Genomic DNA, 17,284 nt, shown 5'->3' on the forward strand with positions numbered 1-17,284 from the left:
TGGGGCCTTGCAGTGCAGATTGTATGTACCATGACAATGGCTAAGGCCCGGTCTCCAGTGGCCGCAGCGGTGTGGGCTACGGCGTGTGCGCCCCTCACCACAGCACAGCCCTCTACGTGGCAGGCCCCAGTGGCCGTGTGTGTGTGGGCGTGTAAAGCGCTGTGACGCGTACGCAACGTGATCACGTGGTCAGCGCACACCAATGGAAGGGCAGATATCATGGCCGCGCCCCCCGTCATGGCCCCGCCCCCCACGCTCCCCTGCAGACCGCCGATCACGGCTTTAAACTGCAAGCGCCGCCAGGCGCGCGTGCTGCAGGTAAGACGGGGGCCGCAGCCTAACAGTGCAGGGACTGGAGCATTAAAGATCTATAACAGCAGATCACTGGCGTCTGTTTGTGCTGCTCCACGGAAAGCAATGTCACCAATACAGCAGGCGTTCTCCTTTCTGTGCCGCCATTTTTACTGTTCTGACTCTCCGCGCCCAACGGCCACCTCCTATGTTTACAAATAGGGCAAAATTTCCCCCAAAAAATTGGGGGAACATTTTAGCAAAATCGGCCCGGGTTGCAAGAGTGAGAAACGTATTAACATGAGCGTATTTCAGGTATCTGTGGCGTTTTCACAGGGATCTCTCCATGTGTTGTATAGATGCATGTTTTGAGAGGAGTATAAGTCCATCGGTACTCTGCTAAATAGGGCTCTCCTTCCCCTGCTCCCTCATTTAATGTAATGACATTGTATCTTCCTGTCATGTGGTGCTTGGAGAGTTGAGTTATGTGAAATGACATTAATCACATTTATGTCTGGGATATATGTTCATACATTCAATGTGCTTTAAGAAAAAAAGAACAAAAAGAGAGACGTGAACATGTTTAGGTTGAAGCTGGATGTAAACACACGTATTCTCTTCTGGCAAATGTTACCCTCCTGTCTCTCCCTCTGGTGGAAACAGACATGACACACTGAAACAAGGCCCCTTTCAGGATGCAAGTCTCTAAAAATGTCATCTCTCCCTCACAGTCATTACCAGACTCCCAAGAAGCATCAGAAGTCTCGATCCCAGTCAGAAATCAAGGTAACACATTCCCTGTTCATCCCCATCTTCCCCACTGGAGATGCAACAATGCTGGTTACAATTGGTCACTGCATGAATAACCTATTTCTCACGATTTAAATATTTAGCATTTTTATTAACAAATATATCAGATCAAACGACTGCACAATGGTGCAAGCAGAGCATTGTTCAAAGCGGTGCGAGAGTGGGAGAGAGAGGGTGGGAGAGAGAGGGTGGGAGAGAGAGGGTGTGAGAGAGAGGGTGTGAGAGAGAGAGTGGGAGAGAGTGGGAGAGAGAGGGTGTGAATTCCTTACCTGATGGGTGGGAGATTTGAACTGTGGGTTAGTGCAGGGGGGAGGGGCGCTGAACTCCGATCCTCAATACCCCCCAGCAGCTCAGGTCTTCAGGATATCCCAGCTTCAGCACAGGTGGCTCAGTCAAAGACTGAGCCTCTGATTGAACCACCTGTGCTGAAGCAGGGATATCCTGGAAACCTGAGCGGTCGGGGGGTTTGTGGACTGGAGTTGAGCGCCCCTGGGTTAGTGTACAGACAATGAGTGCATTGGATAAAGGGTGGATCAATGGTATAAACACAGAAGTAATAAAGGTGAGAGGGTGTATATAGGGGTGTGATGGGTGGGTGGGCTCGCTTATAATAGTGTATAAATGGATGATGTATGGATTGGCATGTACTGTAGGCACATGAAGGGTGGATTGGTATGTGATCAGACTGTACAATAAAGCAAACAAAACATTGTTCAAAGATACCCATAACTTTACATTAAACAGAGGGTAACTTATTAGAAAGTCTCAGGTGACATTACACAGTTTGGACCCTGATACCTTCTTTCACCCTTGGTGTGTTCCAGTTGATTTTGCTGATCTGTACGAGAGAGCAATGGCTTCTCCTGCACAACCTCGTCCTCCCATGGCCACACCAGAGAGGAGTGCGGATGACTGGGAGAGAGACAGGTAGGCCACAGAGGCTACAGCGTTAGGAGATACTGTACCTAACCAGGGACATCCAGTCACTGCTGTCATATAGTGAGTTATTAAGCTACAGTATACAGTGTCATCAGTAAATATAATTCATACAGCATTCTGCAATACACAACTTCCCCTATCCATATACAGGAATTACTGCATCTTTTTGGTGTATATTAAAGTTAAAAATCAATAGAACGACGTGTTCTTAAAATACTGTTGATCAAAAACTTCCCATGTTGTATAGCCTGAGGTAAGGAAGAACTTCCCATGTTGTATGGCCTGAGGTCAGGAAGAACTTCCCATGTTGTTTGGCCTGAGATCATGAAGAACTTCCCATGTTGTATGGCCTGAGGTCAGGAAGAACTTCCCATGTTGTTTGGCCTGAGGTCTTGAAGAACTTCCCATGTTGTATGGCCCGAGGTCAGGAAGAACTTCCCATGTTGTATGGCCCGAGGTCAGGAAGAACTTCCCATGTTGTATGGCCCGAGATCAGGAAGAACTTCCCATGTTGTATGGCCCGAGGTCAGGAAGAACTTCCCCTGTTGTATGGCCCGAGGTCAGGAAGAACTTCCCATGTTGTATTGCTTGAGGTCAGGAAGATCTTCCCATGTTGTATGGCCTGAGGTCAGGAAGAACTTCCCATGTTGTATGGCCTGAGGTCAGAAAGAACTTCCCATGTTGAATGGCCTGAGGTCAGGAAGTACTTCCCATGTTGTATGGCCTGAGGTCAGGAAGAACTTCCCATGTGGTATGGCCTGATGCCAGGAAGAACTTCCCATGTTGTTTGGCCTGAGGTCAGGAAGAACTTCCGATGTTGTATGGCCTGAAGTCAGGAAGAATGTCTCATGTTGTATGGCCTGAGGTCAGGAAGAACTTCTCATGTTGTATGGCCTGAGTTCAGGAAGAATGTCTCATGTTGTATGGCCTGAGGTCAGGAAGAACTTCCCATGTTGTATGGCCTGAGGTCAGGAAGAACTTCCCATGTTGTATGGCCTGAGGTCAGGAAGAACTTCCCATTTGTATGGCCTGAGGTCAGGAAAAGCTTCCCATGCTGTATGGCCTGAGGTCAGGAAGAACTTCACATGTTGTATGGCCTGAGTTCAGGAAAAACTTCCCATGTTGTATGGCCTGAGGTCAGGAAGAACGTCTCATGTTGTATGGCCTGAGGTCAGGAAGAACGTCTCATGTTGTATGGCCTGAGGTCAGGAAGAACTTCCCATGTTGTATGGCCTGAGGTCAGGAAGAACTTCCCATGTTGTATGGCCTGAGGTCAGGAAGACATCACATTAATGCCTGCTTATCGCTTTCTAACAATGGACCCTACTCAGTATGCTGCAAAGATGACTACACTGAGCTGGAGAAGAGCTCAACCCCATTCTAATAGGTGGGACTGAAATCTTCTCCAGCACCAGGAAGATGGCATCACAGCATTTGAAAAGGGGCTGATGTGAGGGGGGCACACTCCATCCAGTCAACTTTTCTTCTTCATTATGCCTTACGGTCATGGGTCATTATACAGCAACACTTTGCCTGTCAGGAAGTCATGAAGTCACTGGACTGTATGGTCACCTCACCGCTTCCTCATGTCTTGTTGGTGAGGGCTATACTGAAGGATCAATTCACATCTGCCTTGTCCTTGTTCCAGTTATTGAATCACTGTAAGGCCAACTTATCTTCTCATTATGTCCTGATTTTACACCTTATGGACATTTTAACTCCTACTTATCACTTAACGCACAGCTATAGTCACGGGTAACTCCAGGGCTAGCCCACCTCTTTGTTATATATTATACCGAGGACAGGAGATAATCTTTAACCCTAACCATATTTTGATTTGGAATTAGAAAGTGTCTGTTATTTTTGTATCACCTATTCAAAAAAAACTGTATAAAAAAAGAATATATTTGTATCTGATAGGCAAAACATAGGAATAACCATTGGGTGAGAAGTCTATTGGCTCTATTACTGTATCTCTATAATAACAACACTGTGCTGTAAAGTCTGGCGAATTACAACATGTCAGCCAGTGACAATAACCTTAGGTTTGTGACAGACCTGTATATGGTGTGCCTTGTATTACCTACATATCCAAACAGGGATATATATATATATATATATATATATATATATATATATATATAGCAACTGTAAATATTACTGTATGTTCATTTGCATGTCTTAGACAGGTCTGCAACCCTGTCTTTCCCCATTGTCACCCAGCATACAGCACTTCCACTGCAGCAAGGGATTCTGGGAAATGACATGCAAATGAGCACTCAGTGCCACCTTTTGTCTCAAGCTCATATTACACAAGCCAATCCTCAAGCCAATGCATGCTGTTTTAAACACAGCTTTTAAACAGAGGCTGGGATGAGATGCAAAGCCATTAGACCTACTCACATACATGTTTCAACCTTGATGGGTATCATCAGTGTGAGGCTGGTCTTAATGGCAAAGCAGGTTTGAGACTAGACTAGGTAATCACCACTGTCATATATATATATATATATATATATATATATATATATGGTCAAATAGAACAGTTGGCACTCCTTAGGTGCTGATAGGCTGTAGGTGCTTGCCCCATATGGATAATATAGACATACGTTACCGTTCCAAGGTCTGGTAAAGCAAGAGACAGCACTCAATTGTAGAAAACTTCACAAAGTGTATTGGTGAAAATAGTGGTACATCAAGAAACCCAACGTTTCGGTCTTCCAAAATGGGACCTTCCTCAGGGGGATACGTATCGTACCTACCTTTCTCAAAGTCCCGCATGTAGGACCGAAACGTTGGATATGATGTCTCATTAATACAATTCTTTTTTTGACTACTTTCTGGAGTGCTGCCTTTGATATTCGTCAACACGGTATCGTATTGCCTATTTTGCTCTTATAGGATTTGCACCCACCACTGTTTACCCAACGGAGTGCCTTTGTTCTCATCTATTTACTATATATATATGTGTGTGTGTATATATATATATATATATATATATATATATATATATATATATATATATATATATATATATATATATTATATATATAAAAGAAAAGAAAAAAAGCGCCGATTCCTAGTGCATTACTGTGCAATAAAATATTTAATTTCCCAAAAAGCCTCATAAAATGAACTCACAAACATAGATAGGTAAAAAGCATGTTATGAGATAATACTCATGCTCCAAAGGATCAGCAACCGCCGCTTCACTGCTAGACTGCTCCGTGGCTTCACCGTGTCCAATCTTGTCCTCGTGGTTCACCGTCAAACAGGAACTCACGAAGTCGGGCTCACCGCAACTCCTCTCCCTGGTCACACACCAACAGATGAACTTTGGTTCCCTCCGGGGACGATAGATGTGGCGGGACTGCAAATGACGTCACCCGGTCGATTTAAAGGACAAAACGGGCTAGGATTTACCAACAGATCTGCCAGCAGCGTTGGAGGATCAACTGCACAACTGTCCCTACGCGTTTCATCAGATTAACTGACTTCTTGAGGGGATGGGCTCTGGGTCCATTAGTGTGCATATATATACACCCACGAGTCCAATTAGCTGTCGCTGTATCTCTGCGGTTGGGACATAAATGAACGGAGGGATCCAAAGTTCATCTGTTGGTGTGTGACCGGGGAGAGGAGTTGCGGTGAGCCCGACTTCATGAGTTCCTGTTTGACGGTGAACCACGAGGACAAGATTGGACACGGTGAAGCCACGGAGCAGTCTAGCAGTGAAGCGGCGGTTGCTGATCCTTTGGAGCATGAGTATTATCTCATAACATGCTTTTTACCTATCTATGTTTGTGAGTTCATTTTATGAGGCTTTTTGGGAAATTAAATATTTTATTGCACAGTAATGCACTAGGAATCGGCGCTTTTTTTCTTTTCTTTTTTTCTATGCAGGTGGTGAGGTAGGTCGTTGCACCCTCGTTGAAGAAGCTGCCTGTTTCCTGATAGTGCTTTATTTTTATTTCCCCATCATTGGACATTGCTTTTGGACTCAAAAGGACAGCATGTATTGTGCACCTATAGGAGGTTCCACAGCACCGTATATGTTTATTTTTAATATATATATTTTTTCATTTAATATGGTTAGACATCTATTAGTTATGTTTTATTAATGTATGCTGGTTAATATATTTACGTAATCAATACTTACTATTTTATATATTCATTCCACCTCATTCTCTGACATCTCCACACAGGCGCAGATCTATATTGTATATAAATATATATATATATATATATATATATATATATATATATATATATATATATATATATATATAGCTGTATGCTCATCTGCATGTCTTAGGCAGGTCTGCAACCCCACCTTTCCCCATTATCACCCAGCATACAGCACTTCCACTGCAGCAAGGGATTCTGGGAAATGACATGCAAATGAGCACACAGTGTCACTTTTTGCCTCAATAACCATTTTTAACATGGTTCCCTATAGGCTTAACCTTGCTGCATGGTCACAGCCTTGAGCACAGCCAGGGTTAAGGTGCATACCCAGAAAACCACCCACAGACAGCTGTTTCGACCTTGATGGGTCTCATCAGTGTGGGGTTGATTTTACTGGGAATGCAAGAGAGGCTTATGGGATAGGCCAAACCATAATACTGAGTTAAGTTATGGTGAGTAAAAAAAGTGACAAAAACCCTCCACAGGAAAGCAAATATGCAAATATAGCTGTATGCTCATCTGCATGTCTTAGGCAGGTCTGCAACCCCACCTTTCCCCATTATCACCCAGCATACAGCACTTCCACTGCAGCAAGGGATTCTGGGAAATGACATGCAAATGAGCACACAGTGTCACTTTTTGCCTCAATAACCATTTTTAACATGGTTCCCTATAGGCTTAAGCTTGCTGCATGGTCACAGCCTATATGCAAATATAACTGTATGCTCATCTGCATGTCTTAGGCAGGTCTAGTGTTGCATATTGTATACTGCTTTGAGACCAGCTCTGTGAGGCAATAGAAACAGTATCTATGCTTCAAGCATTAGGCTTTACGTTTGGCATTTCTATGGGCTGGAGGAGAAACTTACAGTTAACAGCGCTGCCTTTAATGTGAGTCAACCCCAAGCCTTTATTTACCCATTTGGGGTAACCAGGGCCACTCCGATCCCCACCCCAAAATTTTTTTGGGAGCAACGGCGTCACCTCAAAACGAAAGCGCATCTGCGCCGTTATTTACAATGAGTCCTTACCAGCGCGCCACACGCTGTCACCCGTCAGAGTTTAAAATGAGGGTTTAAAGTCAGTTTGAAGTCGGGGTCCTGCAACAATTATAAATAACTAGCTGATAGACCCGGCGTTGCCCGGAATGTGAATGGATAAAATAAAAAATAATGTTGTTTGTAATAAAAAGTATATGAATGAAATAGAATGAAAAGAAAGATTAATATATAAAATTTGTAAAAATATTTTATTGTCGTTGATGAAGAATAAAAACTGGTATATACATTTGTAATAAACATATGTAAGAGTCCATGTGATAATAATTGGTATAGTAATAAATGATTGTTGTTATGAAATGCAAGGGTGTGGGTGGGGGTGTGCTAAGAGAAAGGGTGGGTGGGGGTGTGGGAAGAGGAAGGGTGGGTGGGTGGGGGTGTGGGAACATAAATGAAGGGTGGGTGGGTGGGAAGAGGAAGGGTGGGTGGGTGGTGGTGTGGGAAGAGTAAGGGTGGGTGGGTGTGAAGAGTAAGGCTGGGTGGGTGGGGGGGTGTGAAGAGCAAGGGTGGGTGGGTGGGGAGGTGTGAAGAGCAAGGGTGGGTGGGTGGGGGTGTGTGAAGAGTAAAGGTGGGTGTGTGGGGAATGTGGGAAGAGTAAGGGTGGGTGGGTGGGGGTGTGTGAAGAGGAAGGGTGGTTGGGTGGGGGTGTGGGAACATAAATGAAGGGTGGGTGTGTGGGAAGAGGAAGGGTGGGTGGGTGGGGTTGTGGGAAGAGGAAGGGTGGGTGGGTGGGGTTGTGGGAAGAGGGTGGGTGGGTGGGGTTGTGGGAAAGGGTGGGTGGGTGGGGTTGTGGGAAGAGGGTGGGTGGGGTTGTGGGAAGAGGGTGGGTGGGTGGGGTTGTGGGAAGAGGGTGGGTGGGTGGGGTTGTGGGAAGAGGGTGGGTGGGTGGGGTTGTGGGAAGAGGGTGGGTGGGTGGGGTTGTGAGAAGAGGGTGGGTGGGTGGGGTTAGGGTGGGTGGGTGGGGTTGTGGGAAGAGGGTGGGTGGGTGGGGTTGTGGGAAGAGGGTGGGTGGGTGGGGTTGTGGGAAGAGGGTGGGTGGGTGGGGTTGTGGGAAGAGGGTGGGTGGGTGGGGTGTGTGGGAAGAGGGTGGGTGGGGTGTGTGGGAAGAGGAAGGGTGGGTGGGTGGGTGGGGTGTGTGGGAAGAGGAAGGGTGGGTGGGTGGGTGGGGTGTGTGGGAAGAGGAAGGGTGGGTGGGTGGGTGGGGTGTGTGGGAAGAGGAAGGGTGGGTGGGTGGGGTGTGTGGGAAGAGGAAGGGTGGGTGGGTGGGGTGTGTGGGAAGAGGAAGGGTGGGTGGGTGGGGTGTGTGGGAAGAGGAAGGGTGGGTGGGTGGGGTGTGTGGGAAGAGGAAGGGTGGGTGGTGGGGTGTGTGGGAAGAGGAAGGGTGGGTGGGTGGGGTGTGTGGGAAGAGGAAGGGTGGGTGGGTGGGGTGTGTGGGAAGAGGAAGGGTGGGTGGGTGGGGTGTGTGGGAAGAGGAAGGGTGGGTGGGTGGGGTGTGTGGGAAGAGGAAGGGTGGGTGGGTGGGGTGTGTGGGAAGAGGAAGGGTGGGTGGGTGGGGTGTGTGGGAAGAGGAAGGGTGGGTGGGTGGGGTGTGTGGGAAGAGGAAGGGTGGGTGGGTGGGGTGTGTGGGAAGAGGAAGGGTGGGGTGTGTGGGAAGAGGAAGGGTGGGTGGGTGGGGTGTGTGGGAAGAGGAAGGGTGGGTGGGTGGGGTGTGTGGGAAGAGGAAGGGTGGGTGGGTGGGGTTGTGGGAAGAGGGTGGGTGGGTGGGGTTGTGGGAAGAGGGTGGGTGGGTGGGGTTGTGGGAAGAGGGGTGGGTGGGTGGGGTGTGGAAGAGGGTGGGTGGGTGGGGTTGTGGGAAGAGGGTGGGTGGGTGGGGTTGTGGGAAGAGGGTGGGTGGGTGGGGTTGTGGGAAGAGGGTGGGTGGGTGGGGTTGTGGGAAGAGGGTGGGTGGGGTTGTGGGAAGAGGGTGGGTGGGTGGGGTGTGTGGGAAGAGGAAGGGTGGGTGGGTGGGGTGTGTGGGAAGAGGAAGGGTGGGTGGGGTGTGTGGGAAGAGGAAGGGTGGGTGGGGGTGTGTGGGAAGAGGAGGGTGGGTGGGGTGTGTGGGAAGAGGAAGGGTGGGTGGGGTGTGTGGGAAGAGGAAGGGTGTGTGGGAAGAGGAAGGGTGGGTGGGTGGGGTGTGTGGGAAGAGGAAGGGTGGGTGGGTGGGGTGTGTGGGAAGAGGAAGGGTGGGTGGGTGGGGTGTGTGGGAAGAGGAAGGGTGGGTGGGTGGGGTGTGTGGGAAGAGGAAGGGTGGGTGGGTGGGGTGTGTGGGAAGAGGAAGGGTGGGTGGGTGGGGTGTGTGGGAAGAGGAAGGGTGGGTGGGTGGGGTGTGTGGGAAGAGGAAGGGTGGGTGGGTGGGGTGTGTGGGAAGAGGAAGGGTGGGTGGGTGGGGTGTGTGGGAAGAGGAAGGGTGGGTGGGTGGGGTGTGTGGGAAGAGGAAGGGTGGGTGGGTGGGGTGTGTGGGAAGAGGAAGGGTGGGTGGGTGCGGTGTGTGGGAAGAGGAAGGGTGGGTGGGTGGGGTGTGTGGGAAGAGGAAGGGTGGGTGGGTGGGGTGTGTGGGAAGAGGAAGGGTGGGTGGGTGGGGTGTGTGGGAACAGGAAGGGTGGGTGGGGTGTGTGGGAAGAGGAAGGGTGGGTGGGTGGGGTGTGTGGGAAGAGGAAGGGTGGGGTGTGTGGGAAGAGGAAGGGTGGGTGGGTGGGGTGTGTGGGAAGAGGAAGGGTGGGTGGGTGGGGTGTGTGGGAAGAGGAAGGGTGGGTGGGTGGGGTGGGTGGGAACATAATGAAGGGTGGGTGGGAAGAGGAAGGGTGGGTGGGTGGGGTGTGTGGGAAGAGGAAGGGTGGGTGGGTGGGAACATAAATGAAGGGTGGGTGTGTGGGAAGAGGAAGGGTGGGTGGGTGGGGTGTGTGGGAAGAGGAAGGGTGGGTGGGTGGGGTGTGTGGGAAGAGGAAGGGTGGGTGGGTGGGGTGTGTGGGAAGAGGAAGGGTGGGTGGGTGGGGTGTGTGGGAAGAGGAAGGGTGGGTGGGTGGGGTGTGTGGGAAGAGGAAGGGTGGGTGGGTGGGGTGTGTGGGAAGAGGAAGGGTGGGTGGGTGGGGTGTGTGGGAAGAGGAAGGGTGGGTGGGTGGGGTGTGTGGGAAGAGGAAGGGTGGGTGGGTGGGGTGTGTGGGAAGAGGAAGGGTGGGTGGGTGGGGTGTGTGGGAAGAGGAAGGGTGGGTGGGTGGGGTGTGTGGGAAGAGGAAGGGTGGGTGGGTGGGGTGTGTGGGAAGAGGAAGGGTGGGTGGGTGGGGTGTGTGGGAAGAGGAAGGGTGGGTGGGTGGGGTGTGTGGGAAGAGGAAGGGTGGGTGGGTGGGGTGTGTGGGAAGAGGAAGGGTGGGTGGGTGGGGTGTGTGGGAAGAGGAAGGGTGGGTGGGTGGGGTGTGTGGGAAGAGAGGGTGGGTGGGTGGGGTGTGTGGGAAGAGGAAGGGTGGGTGGGTGGGGTGTGTGGGAAGAGGAAGGGTGGGTGGGTGGGGTGTGTGGGAAGAGGAAGGGTGGGTGGGTGGGGTGTGTGGGAAGAGGAAGGGTGGGTGGGTGGGGTGTGTGGGAAGAGGAAGGGTGGGTGGGTGGGGTGTGTGGGAAGAGGAAGGGTGGGTGGGTGGGGTGTGTGGGAAGAGGAAGGGTGGGTGGGTGGGGTGTGTGGGAAGAGGAAGGGTGGGTGGGTGGGGTGTGTGGGAAGAGGAAGGGTGGGTGGGTGGGGTGTGTGGGAAGAGGAAGGGTGGGTGGGTGGGGTGTGTGGGAAGAGGAAGGGTGGGTGGTGGGGTGTGTGGGAAGAGGAAGGGTGGGTGGGTGGGGTGTGTGGGAAGAGGAAGGGTGGGTGGGTGGGGTGTGTGGGAAGAGGAAGGGTGGGTGGGTGGGGTGTGTGGGAAGAGGAAGGGTGGGTGGGTGGGGTGTGTGGGAAGAGGAAGGGTGGGTGGGTGGGGTGTGTGGGAAGAGGAAGGGGTGGGTGGGTGGGGTGTGTGGGAAGAGGAAGGGTGGGTGGGTGGGGTGTGTGGGAAGAGGAAGGGTGGGTGGGTGGGGTGTGTGGGAAGAGGAAGGGTGGGTGGGTGGGGTGTGTGGGAAGAGGAAGGGTGGGTGGGTGGGGTGTGTGGGAAGAGGAAGGGTGGGTGGGTGGGGTGTGTGGGAAGAGGAAGGGTGGGTGGGTGGGGTGTGTGGGAAGAGGAAGGGTGGGTGGGTGGGGTGTGTGGGAAGAGGAAGGGTGGGTGGGTGGGGTGTGTGGGAAGAGGAAGGGTGGGTGGGTGGGGTGTGTGGGAAGAGGAAGGGTGGGTGGGGTGGGGTGTGTGGGAAGAGGAAGGGTGGGTGGGTGGGGTGTGTGGGAAGAGGAAGGGTGGGTGGGTGGGGTGTGTGGGAAGAGGAAGGGTGGGGTGTGTGGAAGAGGAAGGGTGGGTGGGTGGGGTGTGTGGGAAGAGGAAGGGTGGGTGGGTGGGGTGTGTGGGAAGAGGAAGGGTGGGTGGGTGGGGTGTGTGGGAAGAGGAAGGGTGGGTGGGTGGGTGTGTGGGAAGAGGAAGGGTGGGTGGGTGGGGTGTGTGGGAGAGGAAGGGTGGGTGGGGGTGTGTGGGAAGAGGAAGGGTGGGTGGGGTGTGTGGGAAGAGGAAGGGTGGGTGGGTGGGGTGTGTGGGAAGAGGAAGGGTGGGTGGGTGGGGTGTGTGGGAAGAGGAAGGGTGGGTGGGTGGGGTGTGTGGGAAGAGGAAGGGTGGGTGGGTGGGGTGTGTGGGAAGAGGAAGGGTGGGTGGGGTGTGTGGAAGAGGAAGGGTGGGTGGGTGGGGTGTGTGGGAAGAGGAAGGGTGGGTGGGTGGGGTGTGTGGGAAGAGGAAGGGTGGGTGGGTGGGGTGTGTGGGAAGAGGAAGGGTGGGTGGGTGGGGTGTGTGGGAAGAGGAAGGGTGGGTGGGTGGGGTGTGTGGGAAGAGGAAGGGTGGGTGGGGTGTGTGGGAAGAGGAAGGGTGGGTGGGGTGTGTGGGAAGAGGAAGGGTGGGTGGGTGGGGTGTGTGGGAAGAGGAAGGGTGGGTGGGTGGGGTGTGTGGGAAGAGGAAGGGTGGGTGGGTGGGGTGTGTGGGAAGAGGAAGGGTGGGTGGGTGGGGTGTGTGGGAAGAGGAAGGGTGGGTGGGTGGGGTGTGTGGGAAGAGGAAGGGTGGGTGGGTGGGGTGTGTGGGAAGAGGAAGGGTGGGTGGGTGGGGTGTGTGGGAAGAGGAAGGGTGGGTGGGTGGGGTGTGTGGGAAGAGGAAGGGTGGGTGGGTGGGGTGTGTGGGAAGAGGAAGGGTGGGTGGGTGGGGTGTGTGGGAAGAGGAAGGGTGGGTGGGTGGGGTGTGTGGGAAGAGGAAGGGTGGGTGGGTGGGGTGTGTGGGAAGAGGAAGGGTGGGTGGGTGGGGTGTGTGGGAAGAGGAAGGGTGGGTGGGTGGGGTGTGTGGGAAGAGGAAGGGTGGGTGGGTGGGGTGTGTGGGAAGAGGAAGGGTGGGTGGGTGGGGTGTGTGGGAAGAGGAAGGGTGGGTGGGTGGGGTGTGTGGGAAGAGGAAGGGTGGGTGGGTGGGGTGTGTGGGAAGAGGAAGGGTGGGTGGGTGGGGTGTGTGGGAAGAGGAAGGGTGGGTGGGTGGGGTGTGTGGAAGAGGAAGGGTGGGTGGGTGGGGTGTGTGGGAAGAGGAAGGGTGGGTGGGTGGGGTGTGTGGGAAGAGGAAGGGTGGGTGGGTGGGGTGTGTGGGAAGAGGAAGGGTGGGTGGGTGGGGTGTGTGGGAAGAGGAAGGGTGGGTGGGTGGGGTGTGTGGGAAGAGGAAGGGTGGGTGGGTGGGGTGTGTGGGAAGAGGAAGGGTGGGTGGGTGGGGTGTGTGGGAAGAGGAAGGGTGGGTGGGTGGGGTGTGTGGGAAGAGGAAGGGTGGGTGGGTGGGGTGTGTGGGAAGAGGAGGGTGGGTGGGTGGGGTGTGTGGGAAGAGGAAGGGTGGGTGGGTGGGGTGTGTGGGAAGAGGAGGGTGGGTGGGGTGTGTGGGAAGAGGAGGGTGGGTGGGTGGGGTGTGTGGGAAGAGGAAGGGTGGGTGGGTGGGTGTGTGGGAAGAGGAAGGGTGGGTGGGTGGGGTGTGTGGGAAGGAAGGGTGGGTGGGTGGGGTGTGTGGGAAGAGGAAGGGTGGGTGGGTGGGGTGTGTGGGAAGAGGAGGGTGGGTGGGTGGGGTGTGTGGGAAGAGGAGGGTGGGTGGGTGGGGTGTGTGGGAAGAGGAAGGTGGGTGGGTGGGGTGTGTGGGAAGAGGAAGGGTGGGTGGGTGGGGTGTGTGGGAAGAGGAAGGGTGGGTGGGTGGGGTGTGTGGGAAGAGAAGGGTGGGTGGGTGGGGTTGTGGGAAGAGGGTGGGTGGGTGGGGTTGTGGGAAGAGGGTGGGTGGGTGGGGTTGTGGGAAGAGGGTGGGTGGGTGGGGTTGTGGGAAGAGGGTGGGTGGGTGGGGTTGTGGGAAGAGGGTGGGTGGGTGGGGTTGTGGGAAGAGGGTGGGTGGGTGGGGTTGTGGGAAGAGGGTGGGTGGGTGGGGTTGTGGGAAGAGGGTGGGTGGGTGGGGTTGTGGGAAGAGGGTGGGTGGGTGGGGTTGTGGGAAGAGGGTGGGTGGGTGGGTTGTGGGAAGAGGGTGGGTGGGTGGGTTTGTGGAAGAGGGTGGGTGGGTGGGGTTGTGGGAAGAGGGTGGGTGGGGTTGTGGGAAGAGGGTGGGTGGGTGGGTTTGTGGAAGAGGGTGGGTGGGTGGGTTGTGGGAAGAGGGTGGGTGGGTGGGTTTGTGGGAAGAGGGTGGGTGGGTGGTTTGTGGAAGAGGGTGGGTGGGTGGGTTGTGGAAGAGGGTGGGTGGGTGGGGTGTGTGGGAAGAGGAAGGGTGGGTGGGTGGGGTGTGTGGGAAGAGGAAGGGTGGGTGGGTGGGGTGTGTGGGAAGAGGAAGGGTGGGTGGGGTGTGTGGGAAGAGGAAGGGTGGGTGGGGTGTGTGGGAAGAGGAAGGGTGGGTGGGGTGTGTGGGAAGAGGAAGGGTGGGTGGGGTGTGTGGGAAGAGGAAGGGTGTGTGGGAAGAGGAAGGGTGGGTGGGTGGGGTGTGTGGGAAGAGGAAGGGTGGGTGGGTGGGGTGTGTGGGAAGAGGAAGGGTGGGTGGGTGGGGTGTGTGGGAAGAGGAAGGGTGGGTGGGTGGGGTGTGTGGGAAGAGGAAGGGTGGGTGGGTGGGGTGTGTGGGAAGAGGAAGGGTGGGTGGGTGGGGTGTGTGGGAAGAGGAAGGGTGGGTGGGTGGGGTGTGTGGGAAGAGGAAGGGTGGGTGGGTGGGGTGTGTGGGAAGAGGAAGGGTGGGTGGGTGGGGTGTGTGGGAAGAGGAAGGGTGGGTGGGTGGGGTGTGTGGAAGAGGAAGGGTGGGTGGGTGGGGTGTGTGGGAAGAGGAAGGGTGGGTGGGTGGGGTGTGTGGGAAGAGGAAGGGTGGGTGGGTGGGGTGTGTGGGAAGAGGAAGGGTGGGTGGGTGGGGTGTGTGGAAGAGGAAGGGTGGGTGGGTGGGGTGTGTGGGAAGAGGAAGGGTGGGTGGGTGGGGTGTGTGGGAAGAGGAAGGGTGGGTGGGTGGGGTGTGTGGGAAGAGGAAGGGTGGGTGGGTGGGGTGTGTGGGAAGAGGAAGGGTGGGTGGGTGGGGTGTGTGGGAAGAGGAAGGGTGGGTGGGTGGGGTGGGTGGGACATAATGAAGGGTGGGTGGGTGGGAAGAGGAAGGGTGGGTGGGTGGGGTGTGTGGGAAGAGGAAGGGGGTGGGTGGGGTGTGGGAAGAGGAAGGGTGGGTGGGTGGGGGTGTGTGGGAAGAGGAAGGGTGGGTGGGGTGTGTGGGAAGAGGAAGGGTGGGTGGGTGGGGGGGTGTGTGGGAAGGGTGGGTGGGTGGGGGTGTGTGGGAAGAGGAAGGGTGGGTGGGTGGGGGTGTGTGGGAAGAGGAAGGGTGGGTGGGTGGGGGTGTGTGGGAAGAGGAAGGGTGGGTGGGTGGGGGTGTGTGGGAAGAGGAAGGGTGGGTGGGTGGGGGTGTGTGGGAAGAGGAAGGGTGGGTGGGTGGGGGTGTGTGGGAAGAGGAAGGGTGGGTGGGTGGGGGTGTGTGGGAGAGGAGGGTGGGTGGGGGTGTGTGGAAGAGGAAGGGTGGGTGGGTGGGGGTGTGTGGGAAGAGGAAGGGTGGGTGGGTGGGGGTGTGTGGGAAGAGGAAGGGTGGGTGGGTGGGGGTGTGTGGAAGAGGAAGGGGGTGGTGGGGGGTGTGTGGAAGAGGAAGGGTGGGTGGGTGGGGGTGTGTGGGAAGAGGAAGGGTGGGTGGGTGGGGGTGTGTGGGAAGAGGAAGGGTGGGTGGGTGGGGGTGTGTGGGAAGAGGAAGGGTGGGTGGGTGGGGGTGTGTGGGAAGAGGAAGGGTGTGGGAAGAGGAGGGTGGGTGGGTGGGGGTGTGTGGGAAGAGGAAGGGTGGGTGGGTGGGGGTGTGTGGGAAGAGGAAGGGTGGGTGGGTGGGGGGTGTGTGGGAAGAGGAAGGGTGGGTGGGTGGGGGTGTGTGGGAAGAGGAAGGGTGGGTGGGTGGGGGTGTGTGGGAAGAGGAAGGGTGGGTGGGTGGGGGTGTGTGGGAAGAGGAAGGGTGGGTGGGTGGGGGTGTGTGGGAAGAGGAAGGGTGGGTGGGTGGGGGTGTGTGGGAAGAGGAAGGGTGGGTGGGTGGGGGTGTGTGGGAAGAGGAAGGGTGGGTGGGTGGGGGTGTGTGGGAAGAGGAAGGGTGGGTGGGTGGGGGTGTGTGGGAAGAGGAAGGGTGGGTGGGTGGGGGTGTGTGGGAAGAGGAAGGGTGGGTGGGTGGGGGTGTGTGGGAAGAGGAAGGGTGGGTGGGTGGGGGTGTGTGGGAAGAGGAAGGGTGGGTGGGTGGGGGTGTGTGGGAAGAGGAAGGGTGGGTGGGTGGGGTGTGTGGGAAGAGGAAGGGTGGGTGGGTGGGGGTGTGTGGGAAGAGGAAGGGTGGGTGGGTGGGGGTGTGTGGGAAGAGGAAGGGTGGGTGGGTGGGGGTGTGTGGGAAGAGGAGGGTGGGTGGGTGGGGGTGTGTGGGAAGAGGAAGGGTGGGTGGGTGGGGGTGTGGGAGAGGAAGGGTGGGTGGGTGGGGGTGTGTGGGAAGAGGAGGGTGGGTGGGTGGGGGTGTGTGGAGAGGAAGGGGGTGGGTGGGGGTGTGTGGGAGAGGAAGGGTGGGTGGGGGGGGTGTGTGGGAAGAGGAGGGGGTGGGTGGGGTGGGGGGTGTGTGGGAAGAGGAAGGGTGGGTGGGTGGGGGTGTGTGGGAAGAGGGGGTGGGTGGGTGGGGGTGTGTGGAAGGGAGGGTGGGTGGGTGGGGGTGTGTGGGAAGAGGAGGGTGGGTGGGTGGGGGTGTGTGGGAAGAGGAAGGGTGGGTGGGTGGGGGTGTGTGGGAAGAGGAAGGGTGGGGTGGGTGGGGTTGTGGGAAGAGGAGGGTGGGTGGGTGGGGTGGGGGGAGAGGAGGGGGGGTGGGTGGGGTGTGTGGGAGAGAAGGGTGGGTGGGTGGGGGGTGTGTGGGAAGAGGAGGGTGGGTGGGTGGGGGTGTGTGGGAAGAGGAGGGTGGGGGTGTGTGGAAGAGGAAGGGTGGGTGGGTGTTGTGAAATAGCAGTAAAGAAGAGTAAATATGATGTATTTTTATTAAAAGTAGTTAAAAAGAGCATTTAATAAAGAAAAAATGTTGGTACAAATAAAAAGAATATTTTAAAATAAAAGTTTGCGAGCGTAGAGCATCCAGAGATTGGCGTTCGGAGGGCATTGTTAGATGTCAAATGTTTGTACAAATGTTTGTTAATAAAGTTAAAATGTTGTCAGAAAAAAAAAAAAATATATTTTGAAATGAGTTGTTGGTGAAAGTGGTGTGTGCGGAGCGCATCCAGAGATTGGCGTGCGGAGCGCATCCAGAGATTGGCGTGCGGAGGGCATCCAGAGATTGGCGTGCGGAGGGCATTGGAAGATT

The 17,284-nt window shown here is 55.4% G+C and overlaps 1 protein-coding gene across 4 annotated transcripts in view; it reads left to right on the forward strand.

Annotated features, from left to right (window-relative positions):
• SPAG17 (sperm associated antigen 17) overlaps positions 1-17,284 on the forward strand; it is a 481,463-nt gene that overhangs the window by 435,870 nt on the left and 28,309 nt on the right. For all 4 annotated transcript variants that reach the window (XR_012800093.1, XM_075592931.1, XM_075592933.1 and 1 more), the window contains exons 38-39: positions 1,023-1,077; positions 1,926-2,028. Coding sequence is in view for 3 of the 4 variants with exons in the window: in XM_075592931.1 (XP_075449046.1) it covers positions 1,023-1,077; positions 1,926-2,028 (158 nt within the window). In the remaining variant the exon portion in view is untranslated. The remainder of the gene's footprint in view (positions 1-1,022; positions 1,078-1,925; positions 2,029-17,284) is intronic.

The sequence above is a fragment of the Ascaphus truei genome, chromosome 3 (genome assembly GCF_040206685.1).
Source record: "Ascaphus truei isolate aAscTru1 chromosome 3, aAscTru1.hap1, whole genome shotgun sequence".
Lineage (NCBI taxonomy): Eukaryota > Metazoa > Chordata > Amphibia > Anura > Ascaphidae > Ascaphus > Ascaphus truei.